The following is a 19,568-nucleotide window of genomic DNA, read 5'->3' on the forward strand; positions in this document are numbered from 1 at the left end:
GATTTTTATTTTTTGAGTCATTTGTAGGGACTTGAGGTGTAGTTTGTGGTGAGTTTTTGGTTTGCTTGTTTGCGTATGTGTCCTAGACTCATTATCGAGGGCAAAATACTGTTAATCCTAGTACACATTCCAAAGGAAGTGGGTGGAGACGGTGAGAAAAAGGGTGTAATTCAGTCTGAAAGGTATCAATTAATGAGTTCAATTATATCACACCAAACAGCGGCAAAACCGATTTTCCTGTTATAATTTTTTTTTTACTCTAGTGAAGGTTTTATCATGTTTGAAAAATGATTCAGACACAAAGCTTTTAAGTATGGAAAGGCTTCTGAATTCAGAGCAGGTTCTTAAAGCGAAAATCAGATGCTAATAATGTGAATGGTTCAGGACAATGTTTGTGAAGTGTGACGTGACATACAGCCAAGTATGGTGACCCATAGTCAGAATTTGTGCTCTGCATTTAACCCATCCAAAGTGCGCACACACACAGCAGTGAACACACACAAACCATGAACACACATCTGGAGCAGTGGGCAGCCATTTATGCTGCAGCACCCGGGGAGCAGTTGGGGGTTCAGTGCCTTGATCAAGGGCACCTAAGTCATGGTATTACTGGCCCGAGACTCGAACCCACAACCTTAGGGGTAGGAGTCATACTCTCTAACCACTAGGCCATGACTCCCCACGTTGATGTTTCTATGCAGTTCATGTACGATTTTTTCACCTGTTTACCTTCCATTAGTTAAAAATCATGAGTCTGATTGCTTTTTGGTCAAGCCACAGGGTTTGAGATACTATTCATTCCTTTTTTATTGCCCTAAGATTAATTTATAAGAAGGGCCTTCAGATTTTGCCTCGAATAACTTATCTCAAATATGAAATGTCATTTGGCAGTTTGCGTTTAAATGCTTGTGATACTCTGAAAGTGTTTTCCATTCCAGAAAGATTCAAAGCTTTTACAATTTTTCTGACTGAATAGCTCTGAGTAGTTAAAACTACGTTCCTCTTTCAAACAATTATGACAAGAAAAGAGGCATTATAGTGCATTTTCCATTTTCTTTGTATTACTGAAGACGTTTTGAGTTAAATGTGAGAAAATGAAAGAAAATTGGAATGGTTACGAAAACTGTCATAATGCATCCAAACAGCAATTGTAATTTAACTCTTTAAGATGCAAAGTATATTATATCTGCATAAATTGTTTTGAAAAACTAGACTTTTCTTTAGAGTACATCAATCTGATTAAAACATTTTAATTAAATCATTACTCGCACTCATGCTGCTCCAAACACGCATGACTTTCCTTCATCTGTGGAAAAGGAGAATTTTTAATTAATTGTATTAGTCACTCTTTGCCATGCAGTTACACTGAATGAATACGAAGGCTTTCGAGTCTCAACAAGGATGCAGAAAGCACCATCAAAGTATCATAAAATACAATTGACAAATTATATTTTAAGTCTTCCAAAGCCATGTGAGAGATTTGTGTAACAAATGTATGCCTGTTAACTTGCTGCAACCGAATCAATGAGTTGAACTTGAGTCCAATTCATGAACGAATGAATCATTTCCAATGCCTTCATTTAACACATGATAGGTAAAAATTTATAGCCTGAATGCACTGTAAGTCGCTTTGGATAAAAGCAGCTGCTAAATGCATAAATTTAAATTTAATTTAATTTAATCTTTAGTCGTATTGACACATTATTGTGATACTTTTCAGAATAATAAAATTGTTCCTTTTATTTTCACAGAGGAAAAATATGGTGTCTAAATAATATCAGCTTTCATTTTATTTTTTTTATTTAATTGTTTATTGCTTCTCATTTCTTTTTGAATTAAGGGTGTTTAGCATATTTTTCAGTGAATATTAATACTTCTAGCTCTGTTCACCCATTGAATATGCATATCCATAATCTGCACACTTTCCGAATTCCTCATTCCCTATGACTAACATGTTTAATTCTTTTTTTTTTTTTTTAAGCATGAAAATCATTTGCTCGTTCAGTTATGAGTCACTTCTTCATGAAGCTCTAAGTCTTTCGAACAATAAGTATCTTTCGGCAAATAACGCTTTAGTATTGGTGACTGAATCTGCATAATTCGCATCTCGTTGATTTGTAACGTTGTTTTAGCTATATTTGTCCAGATTCAGATCCATTCCGGCCTGTTTTTCTCATCGCTTGCAGCTATCAATGACCCTGGAAAAGTGGCAATAACTGCAGGTCTCCTGTCCAAACCCCAACCAGCTCCACTGTCACTATCAATTGCATCAGCGTCGCATGTTTGTTTCCTGTCGACCGTGCGCGGTCTATAGACCACAGAGGGTTAGATTGAACACGACTGGTGAGCGGAGCCGTGCCAAAAAGTGTGACGGCTGCCAAAGTGTGCACTGCGTGTCCTATTTTCTCAGGGGGGGACAAAACAGACATGACAAGGCAATCTCCACACAGTCAGCGTTCCCGTGGCAACGCCGGTCAGGTTATTTATCTGCAAGGTTAATGGGATTACGGCTGGTAACAAAGATAGTGGATTGAGACAAACACGTGCCCGTCGGACTGAAGAGAATGTGACACAGAGTGGTAGCTGTTAAGCTAAATGACTCAGCTAGCCCAAACAGATGGTGCTCAATACATACACAAGTCATAAAACAGTCTGATGGCCGGCGTTCCTGGTTTTTCCCTACAAAAGAGATCTGAATGTGGCACCGCATATTTGGAAGCATTTGCATCGTCTTGCCTGTATGTGTTTTACAGTTGATTTCGATTTTTGTTTCTTTGCTCTACTTCTGTTACGTAACGCTGCAAACATGTGTCAGAAAGTTCAGCTTTTGTCTCATTAATCCATAGAACATTGTTCCACATACATCTGGGTATTCATTAGCAAACTTGAGCCTCTTTTTTTTTAAAAGTATCTGATCAATAAAAGAGAAAATTACTTAAAACGAAAACTTGCAGAAGACATTAAGGCACTAACAGTTATTTTTTCTTTTCCATTATTTTAAGCATGAGTCTGTTTAAATACAGCTAGGTTTATGCTCAACACGATTAAAACCATTTGCCAGTGATATATTCTCTAATATCTGGCACAGTTTGAGCAAGAAAATTACTACTGTCTACTTTAGTAATACTCTTATACTATTCAGATTAATACAATTACAGAATAACTTTCTTTTTGCTAGATTTATGTTCAGCAAGATCAAACAATTGCCTATGATATGTATTTGTGTGTGTGTGTGTGTGTGTGTGTGTGTGTGTGTGTGTGTGTGTGTGTGTGTGTGTGCTATATATATCATGTCATGTCATGTACTTGTAGCGGATCTGACCCGAATCAGACAAATTAAAGAGTCGATCAGGACTGTGGTTGAAACACCAGCCGAATTCCTCAGAAAGGCAACAGGAAGTCATGAATCATTCCGTGCAGTCCGAAGCAAGATAACCAACCAACCAACTCTTTCACAGAACAGCTTTCAACATTAACACCACTAGAACAATTATTGACAATTTCAATTCAGAGAAGAGATTGTCAAATTTGTGGCAAGTAATTGAGATGCAATGCCGGACATCACATGTAAACCCTTGAGAGTTATACACAAGATTCTTGGATTGACTTCCCCCCCACCTAGCAGAGCCAGACTGAAATTCCTAAGGGGGGCCTTTTAACCTCTGGTCTCCACAAAAATCTTTGTCAAGAGAATGGCACAGAAACTGTCTTTTCTACATATATATGGACTAAAATGAACTCAAAAAGACTTATAAATGAATATCAGTCCATCGCTTCACTCCATATTCATTTATATGTAACCCACACATTTGACTATCATGTTATAATCACTTATTGTGTATGTCTTTTAATAACTATTGGATAGCTTAAGAATACATATTCATGTTTCATATGTATGTGTTTGAATCTGTAACCTTGAAACCGTCCTGACCATCAGTTATTTGTCAAATGTATCATATTCTTGTTATAGGAATCATGTCCAAAATTATACCCTGCAAGAGCGGGAAAATTCGGACCACATGCTTGATAAGACAACATATGATTTATGATACCACGAGCAAAGACGATATCTGATTGGTCAAGACAACATTTGAGGTGTGGCCAACAGTCAACAGTGTGCTATCAGTCAACAGAATCAGAATCAGAATGAGCTTTATTGCCAGGTATGTTTACACATACGAGGAATTTGTTTTCGTGACAGAAGCTCCGCAGTACAACAGAATGACAGCGACAGAACATAAAACACATAATAAAAGAATATAAAAATACAAAAAATACAAATAAGTAGATAAGAAATGACAATATACAAATTGACAATTGTAGGCAGGTATATTCCAAAAATGCAGTAATGTATGTACATGTATATTATGTGCAAAATTTAAGTGTATACTAAGTATGTGTGTTAGATAAATTAAGTGTATGTGTATATAAATATAAAGTGTAGTGTGTTCAGTCTGTTCAGTGTGTATCAGCTGTTCATAAGATGGATTGCCTGAGGGAAGAAACTGTTCCTGTTTCTGGTCGTTCTGGTGCTCAGTGCTCTGTAGCGTCGACCAGATGGCAACAGTTCAAAGAGGGAGTGTGCTGGATGTGAGGGGTCCAGAGTGATTTTAACAGCCCTTTTGCTCACTCTGGATAAGTACAGTTCTTGAATAGATGGGAGAGTTGAACCGATGATTCGCTCAGCAGTCCGGACTACCCTCTGTAGTCTTCTGAGGTCAGATTTAGAAGCTGAGCTGAACCAGACCGTTACTGAAGTGCAGAGGATGGATTCGATGATGGTGGAGTAGAACTGTTTCAGCAGATCCTGTGGCAGGTTAAACTTCCTCAGCTGGCGAAGGAAGTACAACATCTGCTGGGCCTTTTTCACAATGGAGTCAATGTGAATGTCCCACTTCAGGTCCTGAGAGATAGTGGTGCCCAGGAACCTGAATGACTCCACTGCAGTCACAGTGCTGTTCATGATTGTCATGCCGGCTTTTAGTTTTTAGCTATGCTTCTGCTATTAGTCATGCCTGCTTTTAACTTTTAGCTTTTGCTTTGTTACTAGCCATGCTTTTAGTCATCACTGTTCTTTGAGCGCGGTTCCAGCGTGCTTCGGCCTGCACGCCTGCTGCTACTTAGCCATGATGAGAAGAAACACCACCTAGTCTCGTCAAACTTTACTTCTTTTCTTTTCCGTTTGAGAGTTTCGTGTTCTTAATTAAGTTTTGTAACGTCGTGTCTCCGAGTATGACCTCGAGTGCCCGTTCAACTTCAACCAGCCAAACAACTACGCGTCTTCAGCCAACGCCCAACCACTGGCTTCCCAAGACGTCACTTCAACGACTACTGAACTTCCAGCCAATCAGCGACATCGGGAAACCCCCTTTCGACGACAACAAAGGGAACACAGGCAATGTACCTCCAGACTGATCTATACTGGTGTATCTAATATAATTTTAACCTCATTGAGGAACTCAATGCAAGGGTTAATTAAGTGATTGATGGTTGTTCATGTCTATGCAATTTCACGTATTGCTGTAAACTTGGGATTCCACATTTCCATTCTCTTAAACTCATCTTTCCCTAACTTTCGATCTTCCTGCAACTTGTGTAAATGTGTGAGTGCGTGCGTTTATGTGTTAGATTAGTTTATATGGCTTAGATTTATCTAATAAAGCCTTATCCATATTGAAAAGAGAAGTATCTTGTGTTTTGTGCTTACAAGTTAATGTCTTAAACTGCCGATCGCAGGGCGTCTCAGTGATCAGCCGTGAAACAGTGAATATGTTCAAATTCCCTTTAAAATCTTAAATGATTCCCTTTTGAGCTAAATTTACCTGTTTCCCTTACATACTGTATATTTCATGTTTTTATTTTGAATGAAAAAGAAGACGAAATGTCTTCTGAAATTGAATTGAAATATCAGCTAGAGAAAAGTGCATGCAACGAAAACTTTTGTCCTCCTTTTTTTTTTTTTACAATATGGCAGGTCAAATCAAACCCATCTGAATTCCAGTTACTGTCTTTTCAAGACACCATTATAACACACTTAGTTTATCCATCGGTTATTTTATATTTAGAGGTGTTTGCTAAGACAAAGACTATGGAATACACAAGAGGTGTCACTCGTATACTTCTGAATGGGAAAAAACACAACGCTCAATATGGCCACTCAAGCACAGGAAGCCCCGCCTTCTGAATGAAAGAGCCAATCGCTAATCTGTAAAGTCATAGGGTCACTGCAGCAGCCGTTAGAAGTCATGGTTGCTATAGAAATATATTTGCTATTTGAGCAAATGTAATAACATTTATGACACAGTTGTTCTCAGATTTCTTTGGTCATTTCAAATATGAAATTTAATTGTAAGCTTAGTGAACAGTTTTGGAGAATTTGATGTTTCCCCATTTAAAGAGATAGGAGTTGTACTTTCATGCCCGAGAGGCATTTCAAAGATGACCACTGAGTGATATGACTTGGACTTTGGCTAAGGCAAGCATTATCCTCCTTGCTAGGGCCAGAATATTACAGAGTCTTTTTGACTAGTATAGGGCCTGTAACTACCCTAGAAACTGCACAGAATAGCTTAGCAATGTTTTGCAATATTTTTCTAATTAATTTAGTGTGATGCTTGTTAAATAAGTCTTCATATGATCAGATGTCATTTTACAAGATTATGCATGAATAAATCCAGATAAGTCCAAGATTTCCATTTTCTTGCATCTGTAAATGTGTTTTTGATTTTGAATTTGTATCTAGGGCCTTGTGTTTCATTATTAGCATTTTTACACTATACAGTCCCACATTCCCTTCATTCATTCATAAATTCAGGCCTTAGGGCAACACAAACAGCATACTAATCCAAGATGTGTTTTTATCCGAGCTTCTGTCATCAATAAAATAAGTTACATAGACCCACCCCTTGGTTTAATCCCAGGTTGTTTACAATTAAAGTTTGATTAAAAATAAATCGGATGATGATATAGTTGTTTTATTTTTTTTTATTTTTTTTGCATTCCCAGGCCTGAGATAGGAGGAAGAAAATGTTGTTTCGTTCTCATTATCATTATCTCGCTCCTCCTGTCTCTTTCTGGGAATCAGATCACGCAGAATTAATCCAATTAGTGTCTCTGTTAATTAGCCTGCTATTCCAAGACTGAGATATAAATTAGAGCTTTCAAATTGTTTGGTGAGATTGTTCTGAAGACTAATTAAAATGCAGTGTGAATTATATGAATTGGCAGGACATAAAGGATTTCTCGGCTGAACGAAAGAAAGAAGTTGGGAAAGTAGTCCGATTTAACACACAGCTGCAAGATTGCAAGTACTTCAAGTCTCCTATTGAATCAGGAGCAGTCTTTTATTTATATGAGGCTGTTATAGGTTTATTGATATTTCTGTGATATACAGAAAGGCCATGAGGAGTGTAATGGCTGATAAACGGTAATGCATCTAGAAAGGGTGATGACTCATACAACATGTAATTATTCAAGTCAGTTTGTTCTGCTTTAACTTTTATATATTGCTGCATAAAACTGAATTTTCTGCTTTTGATGGGGTGAAAGACGTCAGCAAACACAATGGCTTGCTACATGATGCATGGACTAGTCGCACCTGTACTGTATGTATTAGTTTATATGTACCTGTATATATCAGTGAGTTTATCTGATGCAAATTTACATGTAAATTCAGGCAAATCTTAAACTTGTGGAGTAGCAATAAGAGTGAAAGTATTGCAGCGTAATTGCATTTCTCAGAACTTTTTGAAAATACAAATATGTATCGCTTGCGTCTCACTGCCTTGATGTTGGAGTGTCAATGAAAAATTCAAAAGGGCTTCAAGGCATATAATATCATCTTATGATCCATACCGATGACCTTAAATGCTCTGAAATGTATTTCAGCAGAAATTCTCAACAATCAGTGAAAGGTAATGAATTCATCAGGGTTTAATTCATTCATTTGCTCTGAGAGTAAAAAAAGAGTAAAAAAAAAAGCTGCAGAGAAGTATCTTCCGTAGCTCTCAAATGTCATTGACACTTATGCATATTCAGAGGCAAAAATGCATTTTGTTCAGTTAATAAATTAAGATTTCATTAAGTTAATATCTCATTCTGTTCCTCACTTTAATGAGTACCCTTCAAACATTTGGGGTCTGTATGTTTTAATGTTTTTGAAATAAGTCTCTTACCAAGGCTGTAAAATTTAAAATCTGTTTCATTTTAATATATTTAAAACCTTAAATCTTGTTATGTTCATTGCTTCGGTCTTCAGTGTAACATGATCCTTCAGAAATTGATCTAATATGCTGATTTGGCACTCAAGAAACTTTTCTTCTTTTTATCTATGTTGAAAACAGTTGTGCTGCTCAATATTTTTCCCGCTTCCTTTGGTGAATAGAAAATAGGAAGTTTATAAGAATATAGCATTCAAAAATTCTAAAGAAGAGATTCTTAAAAATCTTTTGTAAGTTTAAAAAATCTTTTACTGTCGCTTTTGATCAATTTAATCCTTGCTTAATAAAATTATAATTTTCTTATTTAATAAAAAAAAAGCACTAACTCAAAACTCAGCTTGACTGCAGTTGGTAACAGTATTCTTGCATTGTACAGTCTGCCACAAAAAAAAATGCTTCAAATGATATGGGTTTGGATCAAGGTGAGAGTAAATAATGACATTTAATTCTTTTAAAGGATAAGTTTGGGCTAAAACTGTTCAATTACTCTACACTCACCCTCATGTGTTTCCAAACTCTCTTTCTTCTGTGCTGCACAAACTAAGATATTTTGAAGAATTTTTCAACTGTTTTTGTCTGCATAATGAATATTATAACAATAAGGGTGAGTAAATGATGGCAGAATTTTAATTTTGGGTGGAACTATCCATGTAAGTCTCATTAATTATCTTGTCATATCTCCTCTGATGTTTTTTTTTCTCAGTCTGTAAAGCAGAGTTGATAGGCTTCCTCTCTGTGTTGCGGCAAATATGTTGAGTTTGAGAGAGCAAGACTTGAGAAGACACGACAAAACTGTCAGCTATCACCTTCCCTCAACACATCTCTCAGTGTGACACGGTGAAAGCTGTTGCATCTCGCAGCTCGTGAGCCACATCGTCTGAGGTGACCAGTCGTCAGTTATGTATACGGTCCTTAAGGACGAACAAAGTGTTGAAGCGTGGGAGACATTGAGCGACTTTTAAAGGAGAGAGATCCAAAGATCACCCCAGCAGGGTGGATGTAGCGTCACTGTCACAACTGAAGAGACCAGCAGAGCCAATTGTTTAGTGTGTGACATGGAGAGATTAAATGGTTCAGTGAAGATTTGTGGACTGTCAGTTGGACGGATGTGGACGACATGCGGGAAATTCCATAGGCCAGTCTTGATCTATTCGCAAAAGAACCAGGATGACTAATTAATTAGGAGATAAGAAAGTGGAGGGAATTCGTCTCAGCTATGTGCAGGTATTTTAAGTCTATTTCAGAGTAGAAGGTGACCTGCGTTGCTGTGGGGGGCTTATGTCAAAGCGGGCTGAATCTGGAGGAGAGATTGAGTATTCCAGGTGAAGTGTCTTTGTGCGGATATCCTACTCCTACTGGGACAAGAACCGACAGCTGGTTCGGGCTTACCGTGCCAGCACTTAACAAATCAGAATAGAGGAGTCTGGCCAAAGGAGAGATCAATGGGGAGGTGGAAAGGGGTAATCCAGCATCAATCTAAGATTCATTTTAGCACAGAGACTCTATGCCTAGGCGAAAAAAAACAAGCGGCTGACTGTCGTCTGAGCTGCCAGACTAAAAGCATAGATGCTGAACCCTGAGGAGATACAGTGAAAGACAGGATAACCCTTAGGATGTGTTTAATTGGCTTCTGACATTGGAGAAAAAAACAGCTTGAGATTGTAGAATCAATTCATCATTTTGGACTTGGACAGCCGTGTTTTACAAAAATGCAAAAATATTCACAGCTGAAAAACCAGTTGCTTTTTCGTTGCTGGAAAATTGATGTCAATTAGCAGAGCTCCGAGGAGATTTCTGCACTGCAGCGGCAGGCCAAGAACTTTGAAATGACCTACTTGTCCCCTCATTAATTGGGTAAGAGGAGTAACCTTTCCTTAAATGTGGAGAAGCATGACTTCTTCTGTCCCAAGGGAAAGGGATCTGACCTTAATCTGTCAGATGGAAAAGAGAGCTCTCCCATTCTCTCATGGTCTCAATGTTCCTGTTCCAGTGACCTAAGTATAGGGTTGAAACTGGTCAGGGCATATCAGGCTGTTTTCAGTTTTCGATTAATTGGTCCATTAGCGGTCTACCAATATTTTATTTTATTTTATTTTATTTTATTTATTTATTATTATTTTTTTTTTTAGCTGTGCATTAGAATTTATTTATCTGTACATTTAGTCATTATTCAGTGACTCTTTCTGCGGGTCACATCAATACACCAGTAGGTGGCATTTACTTTATGAGTAAATGATTGAGTCCCAACCCAATCGCTTTCTTCAAAACCATCAATTTATTCAGTAAAGCAACAAGTGGCTGTCAGTGAGTGAGTCATTGAATCATTCACTGAACCAATTAGTTAAAAAACACAAATTTTTGTTAATAAAAAAAAAAAAATTTCCTTGGGGAACCTTGCAATATTGGTGTATAAAATACAAGGTACTCAATATTAACTTATTGTTTTTGTATTACTTTGTTTAAAAAAAAAAGTAAACGTGTGGACTGCTACAGGTTTTGTTGTGGACCCAAATCTGTTTGACAGTGTTTGATTTGTTTGGTTTTCCATATTCTCCTGTCAACCAATGACCCACACCAGTCATACAAGCCAAGCTCTATCAGACTTTTGTCAATAAGAATATCATAAGGATGTCATACAGTGTGTCGACTGGGAAAATAAGCGTGACTGAGCTCAGCTGGGAGTCGACAGACTTTTAGCTCAGAAGATTAGAGGCAACATCACAACCACGTTCAGACCCTCAAGCTCGAAGGCAAATCTGATGTGCCGTCTTTGAACCTCCAGCATAAAAATAATTTGGTTAGAACTCAAAAGTTGCTTCAAAACACAAGCCCATTTTTGACTATGCTTTTGATTGGCATGAGGTTGGTGTGTACTTGAGATAGTGTTGTGATGGCAACCATGCACCTTTTGAACCAATCCCATGAGGTTTTTCTCCTCTCCACCCACTTTTGACTATCTAGGTTGGGAAGAATCTCAGCGCGAGCAGTGCTGATGATAAAATTATAGTGGTTAGTTAAATTTCGTACCTTCTTGTGACTACAAGTATTCTGGTTGCCATAGCAAAGTCTGTTTAATCTGACTCTGGAAAAGCAGGTCCCGAAATTGGAGTGATAAGCTTCAGGCGCCCCATAAATGCACTTCAGAAATTATAATAACATATTGCTGTGTACATTTGTCCTTGCAGGAAGCTGAAAATGGTGATTAAAATGACAGTTTTCCGTAGATAGTTTGCGAGGATTGTTAAAGAGAAGCACAGTTGTTTTTACTGCTCCTAAGAGTCCCATCCAGACATAGCTGTTTACCGCAACCCTCTACATGTCACAGATTATTATTCATATACTGTGTGGGAGACATAATTTGATGCGCAAAAGCATTAACCATTAGGAGGCAATTTACGTACACCACTATGACATGGACTCTGATACGTCTGCCACCAACGGTAATGAAACCATTCATCAGTTTAGTGCTGCATATTTGCAGAACATGTGAACTCATATTTCTCTGTCTTAGACCAACACAGATGGCTGATGAGTGTCAAATGATAGCTCAACAGCTTCATGAGAAGAGGGATTTATGTGCGGAAAAAGTTTGCATTGCATTTGTGTTTTGCTAATTCAGATTTACATTGCAAATGTGTACTTTTCCTCAACTGCTAGACAGAGATGAGTCAATGTTTAGTCAACAGAGGAATAATTTAATTCTGTCCTGGTATGTGATGCACTCCATCTAAAACAGCATTTAACAAATTCATTTATTTTTAGTGTAAATGATTAGGCATGCTATTTTTATAAATCAAGAGGCCTGGATGTTAACTGAGAGACCACTTGAAATATTTTTGCTTTTAAAAGTAATTTGCCACACTACAGGACCTTTTAAAATTACCTAGTGAAGGAAAAATGTGATTAAAAAATCGCTGGAAATAAAATACTCTCCATTACATATTGATATAACTTTTAGCCTAAAATCGTGATTTTAAAAAGGACATTATACATCAAATATATGTACAGTATAATGTATAACTTGAGTGCTTTTGAAGTTGCTTTCTAGCATCTGCCAATGTGTAAATGTAAAGTTTTTTTTTTTGTTTATTCTTCAATTTTCTCTTGTAGGCACATATGGACCACGTAGGTGGCCCTCTGCTTATCCAGAATGTGGAGATAGGAATCAGTCTCCGGTGGATATTCCAGATCTAGACACCCAGGTCTCTCAGGAGTGCCAGGAGCTCACCTTGGATGGCTTTGAAACCAAGTCATCAAACAGGACCACCATGAAGAACACAGGCAAAACAGGTTCTCCAAAGAATGAAACTCCTCTCTTCTGCTCTCCAATCAGAGCTTGGACCTTCATTGAACTCTTAGCTTCAGGCCACCTAAATGTTTAAAATATTTCCAAATAATTCCATTATAAGAAACAGAGTTTGCAAGCGTCGCATCATGACAGACTGTTGCATCAGGTCTGGAGAGTTTGAAATTTTGCAATGCCCTCATAAAGTTCCTATAAGATCTGTCATGATGCCTTGCGGATGTGGAAATCTGAGCAGTGTTATTTTATTTATTTGTTTATTTTTTCGAATACTTGAACTTCCAGAGATTTTATGATTTCTTTTAATGATTGAATTTCTTTCTGAAAAAAGAAACAAAAATCTTACTGACCTTTTAACTTTTGAAAGCTATTGTGAATAATTTGAGTGAAATCTGTACTTTCATCATCATCATCATCATCATCAAAAAAATATTTTAATTACTATTTAAGTATTGTAATTGAAAAATAGCCTATTCTTCTCATTTTCTAAAGTTTTCCTATTTTTGATAGCTGTAAAGACTCTTATTCAGTCTCTTACACCTTATCTGCCATAATCAACCTTTTGCATTTTTGCACTGATTTGTAGCAAAATCTTTCTTTTTGGCTTACAAATCTAAAGGATGATGGTGCGAAAACATATTTTGCGCATTTCAAATGTTGCTTTATGGTGGTTTTAATTAGGAGTGATCTGGAGAATGGCACACTGTAGAGTGCTATATTTACTCCTGAGAGGGGTTTTGGGAATGCTTGCCAGGACCATAAACACGCTGTGGCATAATTACCATAGTAGCTTTTTCTACTGTTTACAGTGCACAGCGTTAGATCCTTTAAAACCTCAGCACCACGAATGTCTCTTGAGTACCACGAGTCTGTAGCCCAGTGTGTGTATTCACCAAAAGATCCTATCTCTCCACAAACATTCCTCATATCCACCTAAATCAGTTTGTTTGTTCTCACCCCAGCACTTTAGTTTACTTAAGAATTAAACAGAGATCTCCACATGAGAGCTTTGCTGATACGAGATGCTTTGAGTAGTTCCTTGTAGTTCATCTTGGTTTTTTTTACACTCAACAAAGGACATGGATGGGCCTTGAACAATTCTTAGAGTATATATATATATATATATTTATTTATTTATTTATTTATTTTATTTTTTTCCCCAGTTAAATATTGTATGATGTGGCTAAGTATTTTATGAAATGAAAACCAATTAACGTGGCCATCTTTGTTGTTTTATTATAATTGTAATTTTTTTTTTCATTTTTCATTCTCCTATCACAAAATATAGAAAATTATATTTAATTATAAAGAGACAATTAAATGTAATGCTTTTGTGATCTGAACCGTTAACATTTTTCGTTAACGTTCTGATTTATTAACAATAAGTTCAGTAATGATGCTGATAATGCACATATTTGAATTTAAGTGGATTCAAATGTCCGAAACGTTTTAAAATGGCATTGAATTTGACCAAGTGCATTAATTGGAAAAACAAGGTGCATGAAGTAGTTATCCTCTTTCTGCAGCGTCTACCCAGCAGAAGAAATGGAAGATATTCAATTTGTTTACCAATCCAAGCTTTAAAGTGTCAAGAGGTCAACTCCTAATGCGGTATAATGTGACGGTCTGTGCAAGGAAAGCCCTTGGAGCTCAAATTGGTGTGTCCGTTCTGGCCCGCAGAGTGCATACTCAGTTTCTTCAGCATTATTATTTGTTTTAAAGGTCCTTTGTCAACATAAAAAAGACAAAATTCCCCTGGAACATTTTACAGTCTGAAGAAGAGTGGGATATTAAAATGTGTATATATCTGCCTGCATTATGTGTTGTTGAATTTCACTTAAACAGTACATATACTTGGCAGTCTTAGTTTTACATACTATAGCTCATTAATTAAAAAAAAAAAAGTATTTAACTAATCTGGTCTTCTTTTTTCATTCCAGTGTCTATTGTTCTAAAGAATGATTACTTTGTGAGAGGGGCCGGCCTACCTGGACGCTTCAAAGCAGAGAAGGTGGAGTTTCACTGGGGGAGCACCAATGGATCAGCTGGTTCTGAGCACAGTATCAATGGAAAGAAGTTTCCAGTAGAAGTGAGTTTCACATTATGTCAACAGCACTAAAAACAACAACATCAGTTCCACTTTCAGAGTTTTTTGGTATGTTAGTGCCATAAGTACAGCTCTGGAAACCTCAAAATCTCAAATCTCTTGTCGACAAAGAAAAATAGTTGGCAAAAGGCTTGAAGGAATCCATTGTCTCTTTACAAAATCCAGTTCATAACAGTCCTTGTGAATAGTCCTTCAACTACCCACTTTCACGTAAAAAAAAATAAAAATCTTATTAGGAATGGATTTTAGACGAGGAGGATAACGTTATTAAATGAGTTTCTTCAATAAAATGAGTTAATTCAAGGATTTCACCTTGACTCGAGTAGGTTGAAAGTGGTGTACTAGTCTGAACTAATTGAAGAACCTCTCAATGAAACTGAGATCGATACCTTTTATTGACTTGATGGTGTGGCAGCTACATTTCACTGAAGAGCAAGGATATTCGGCTTCCAAGTTCAAGTTCAAGTCTGCTTTATTGTCAATTTCCACATGTACAGTACATACATACAGAGAATCGAAATTGCGTTACTCTCAGACTCCGGTGCATACAGATAAAATTAACATTAAAGCCTAAAAATCTAGATCAAATATAAAATGTAGATACAACTATACAATAAGGGAATGTAAAAAAAAAAGGGGGCATATAATAAAATTAAAAATAAAGTTAACTAAAGCAGCGCAAGGCAAATGACAGATATAGTGCAAATCAATGAGGTGAACAACAGTGTAGATAAAAGATTTTTAGTGCAAAAAAATCCCTTATTACAAATACCTTATTAAGTCTGATTAAAGTGACAAGTGACAAAGGGCTCAAGAGCAGTTATTTTATTTAACTGACTGATGGTGGAATGACGTCAGTTCCATGCTGAATGAGGTAGTAAGCAGACAAATGCTGCACAAAGTGACTAGTGCATGCCATCATATAATTAGTGTGTGTGTGTGTGTGTGGGGGGGTTCATAGTTCAGTGGTGCCTGGGGCAGAAGAGGGGAGGGGGGGCAAGTTCGGGAGGGAGTTCAGCTTCCTGACAGCCTGGTGGATGAAGCTGTCCTTCAGTCTGCTGGTCCTGGCCCTGAGACTCCGCAGTCTCCTCCCTGATGGCAGCAGACTGAAGAAGCTGTGTGATGGGTGAGTGGGATCACCTGTGATGCAGAGGGCTTTGTGGGTGAGACGGGTTCCATAAATGTCCTGGAGGGAGGGGAGAGAGAGACCAATGATCTTCTCAGCTGCTCTCACTATGCGTTGCAGAGTCTTTCGGCAGGACGCGTTGCAGGCGCCATACCACACAGTGATGCAGCTTGTCAGGATGCTCTCGATGGTGCCTCTGTGGAAGGTGTACATGATGGGGGCCGGGGCTCTGGCTCTTCTCAGTTTGCAGAGGAAGTAGAGACGCTGTTGTGATTTCTTGGCCAGTGCTGCGGTGTTTTCAGTCCAGGAGAGGTCCTCTGTGATGTGCACACCCAGGAACTTGGTGCTGCTCACTCTCTCCACAGTCACACCGTAGATGGTCAGAGGAACGTGCTGAGTGTGTGCTCTCCTGAAGTCTACCACAGTCTCCTTTGTCTTCTCCACGTTCAGAGAGAGATTGTTGTCACTGCACCAAGTGAAGAGGAGGGGGCTCAGCACACATCCTTGGGTGGCCCCAGTGTTCAGTGTGATGGTGCTGGATGTGTTGCTGCCGACCCATACTGCCTGAGGTCTTCCAGTCAGAAAGTCCAATAACCAGTTGCACAGCGAAGTGTTGAGCACCAGCTGAATCAGTTTGTAAATGAGCTGTTGAGGGATGATTGTGTTGAATGCTGAACTGAAGTCTATGAACAGCATTCTGACATATGAGTCCTTTTTGTCCAGATGTGTGAGTGCTGAGTGGAGGGTAGTGGCGATGGCATCATCGGTCGACCGGTTGGACCGATATGCAAACTGGAAGGGGTTCAGGGGGGGGGGAGGGCAGACTTGATGTGGTGCATGACTAGCCGTTCAAAGCACTTCATGTGGATGGGGGTAAGTGCAACAGGACGGTAGTCATTGAAGCAGGATGGAGATGGCTTCTACGGAACTGGAATGATGGTGGTAGTTTTGAAGCATGTGGGAACAACAGCCTGACTCAGTGAGATGTTGAAAATGTCTGTGAAGACATCAGTGAGTTCTGCTGCACAGTCTTTCAGTACGCGCCCAGGGATGTTGTCAGGACCCGGAGCTTTGCGTGCATTGATCCTGCTGAAGGATCTCCTAATGCTGTCTGAGGTCAGCGTCATCACCTGGTCGCCGGGAGGAGGTGGAGTCTTCTGTGCAGTGGTGCTGTTTTGTTGCTCAAAGCGAGCGAAGAATTAAGACCAGACAATGTCAGAAGGGGTGGACAATGAATTAAACCACTAATAAAGAGAAGAAAGAACAATGTAAAAGTCTTTAATGAAAACCAATCAGTCTAATTATTAATATTAATAACTCTCGCCATTAATATTATATGAGTTCTGGTCTTTTTTCACCAGTTCATCTTGGTGTGTAAATGGGCGGACTTGTTTCTTGTTTCTTGTCATTTCAATTATTGTAATAATTATTTTAGGTATTTTTATCATTATTTTATGATGATACTAATCAGACATAATAAATGTTTATTCATTGTGTGTGTGTGTGTGTGTATATATATATATATATATATATATATATACACATATATATATATATATATATATATATATATATATGAAAGAATTAAATAATTACATATATTTTATTTATTTATCATTTATTTAATTATTTGTCTTTTTATTTGTAGTATTATTAATTTGTTTTGTTTTATAAATGAATTTTGTGAATATGAGAAAAAAAGTACCCAGCACTCATCTCAGTCAACAATAACGAAAAGCCTTATTTTTTAACTAAGTGTAATCCTTTTCCATGCCTTACAGTGTGCTTCTACTTGTTTTCAACAACCTTCCAGTTCAAGAAAAAGTGTCTCTTCTGCCTCTGCCTAGAATTAGTATTAACTCTTGCTTGTAAACCTTCTCCATTTGCCCTTGAGAACACTGGATGCACATTTAAGTTTGAGAGCTGTGTGAGACAAAGTTAGGTGCAAGAACCGGTGTACATTGCTAGCTTTCATTTTGAGATTTCTGAGAAAATAGTGCAAAGCCAGAGAATTCCGGAATTGCATAATCAAGTTAAATATCATTATGCAATTGCACATTGTACGCTTGATCTTGTAAAGTCAAGTGTATGCTGGTCTTTTTTGGTTTCTGTCCCATTTTGATTCATTAACTAAACATGTTTGTGCTGTGCTTTACTTTCATTCACCATAAACTCTGTATTGGCTCTTGGAGGAAGCTAATTGGCTAATGAGGTTTAGTGATAAACGAGTAATATATTTCCCCCTGAGAAGACACAATAAATGGACACCATTAAATTCTGTGATTTAAAAGAGGCCTGAAGGAGACTGATTGGTTTTCATTAAAGACTTTAACTTTGTTCTTTCTTCTCTTTATTAGTGGTTTAATTCATTGTCCACCCCTTCTGACATTGTCTGGTCTTAATTACTTTGTTTGGAGGTTTGTTTTCAGTTGCCTAGATTTTGCCTGAAATGCCCTGGCTTCCTTTGGCATGTCTGTTGCCTTGCCTTGTCTCCTTTGCAGAAATAGCTCTTTATTTCATTCCATTTAATTTCAGTGTTCAAACAAGGTCAGAATATTGAAATGAATCCTAAATTCTTGAGCCGAACCCTACTGGCATTGCTCCATGAGCTAGCAGTGTTTCTTTTCTATCAGTGCAGTGTCTACACAACAGAAGTTTGAGGATCGGAGAGCAAAATCATTTGTATTCATCAGTCTTAAGTTTGTTGGAAATTAGCTGGCACAGAGGTCAGACGACCTGGGCTGGCTCCACCTCTATGGCAGCAATTTCTCATTAGACAAATAGACTTCGCTCCGTAAATCCCATTTTACACAGAAATACGATTGATGTGTATCCGCACACCGCTGGATAGCCGCTAAGCATTATCTAGTGATTTAAAACCCAAACACAGTGAAGCCAGAGACTGAGAGGAGATGCATCCAATTATCTATCGACGATTTCTTTTGACCTCTGCCTCAAATGTAGGCACAGTAAATTAAACTACAACAGCAATAATGTTTATTTTTTGGCTTTTTTGCCAATTTTTTTGTGTTGCTTGCCAAGGCAAGCATCAGCTTTAGTATTTAAATGAACTCTTAACCTGACGTATTAAACTTCAGTACATACTGTTTGCATTATAGATGTTAACCCTGTAAAGCCCAACGTGAGAAAGTGGAGCTCAATTCAAAGATGAAAAAAACACTTTTTATTCAGAGACCCAAAATGAGAGAAAGAAAATGTAGTTTGGTAAAGACAACAGACTACTTAAATCAATGAGAGAACAGATTACTGTCATAAAATGCATATAAAGAACAGCTCTCACCCTGGATTTCTCAAAAATATCTTATTTTTAATTATCAAACCTCTGTTAACATCATATCAAGATTAAAAAAAAAATGTGGATATTCAAGTAAACCTAAGTTGTTTCAATCTAGTAAATGTTATTTTTAGGTTTAGTTTATAAAAAAACTCTAAAGATTTCATAGCCAAAATACATGTGCAGGCATTTTTACAAATATATTTATTATATAAAAGTACTTTTACTTGCTAAAAAAGTATAAATGATCAATCTGAGAACAGAAGGCATTAAGAAGATTGTGTGTATGTGTGAAACAGTTTTCAGCAAAGTTTTGATCCTGTTAATAATTCAGAGTCCTTAGATTCATGTATCAGATATGATACAGTAGCCTTATTAAGAATTAAATCATATCTTACATTATGCAGTTTTTTGAGGAAGAATGTTCTTTAATTTTTTAAGTGATAAGACTTGTGTTTTTGTGTGTGTCTGGATGATGATACAACCGATGAGGAGAGCCATATACCTGCTCTATCCAT

At 37.6% G+C, this 19,568-nt stretch overlaps 1 protein-coding gene across 1 annotated transcript in view; it reads left to right on the forward strand.

The window, feature by feature from the left end:
- The window catches only part of ca16b (carbonic anhydrase XVI b), an 82,982-nt gene that overhangs the window by 27,636 nt on the left and 35,778 nt on the right, over nt 1–19,568 (forward strand). Inside the window, exons 3-4 of the mRNA XM_059570595.1 lie at nt 12,330–12,509; nt 14,463–14,611. Of these exons, the coding sequence (XP_059426578.1) occupies nt 12,330–12,509; nt 14,463–14,611 (329 nt within the window). The remainder of the gene's footprint in view (nt 1–12,329; nt 12,510–14,462; nt 14,612–19,568) is intronic.

This window comes from Carassius carassius, chromosome 17, assembly GCF_963082965.1.
Source record: "Carassius carassius chromosome 17, fCarCar2.1, whole genome shotgun sequence".
NCBI lineage: Eukaryota > Metazoa > Chordata > Actinopteri > Cypriniformes > Cyprinidae > Carassius > Carassius carassius.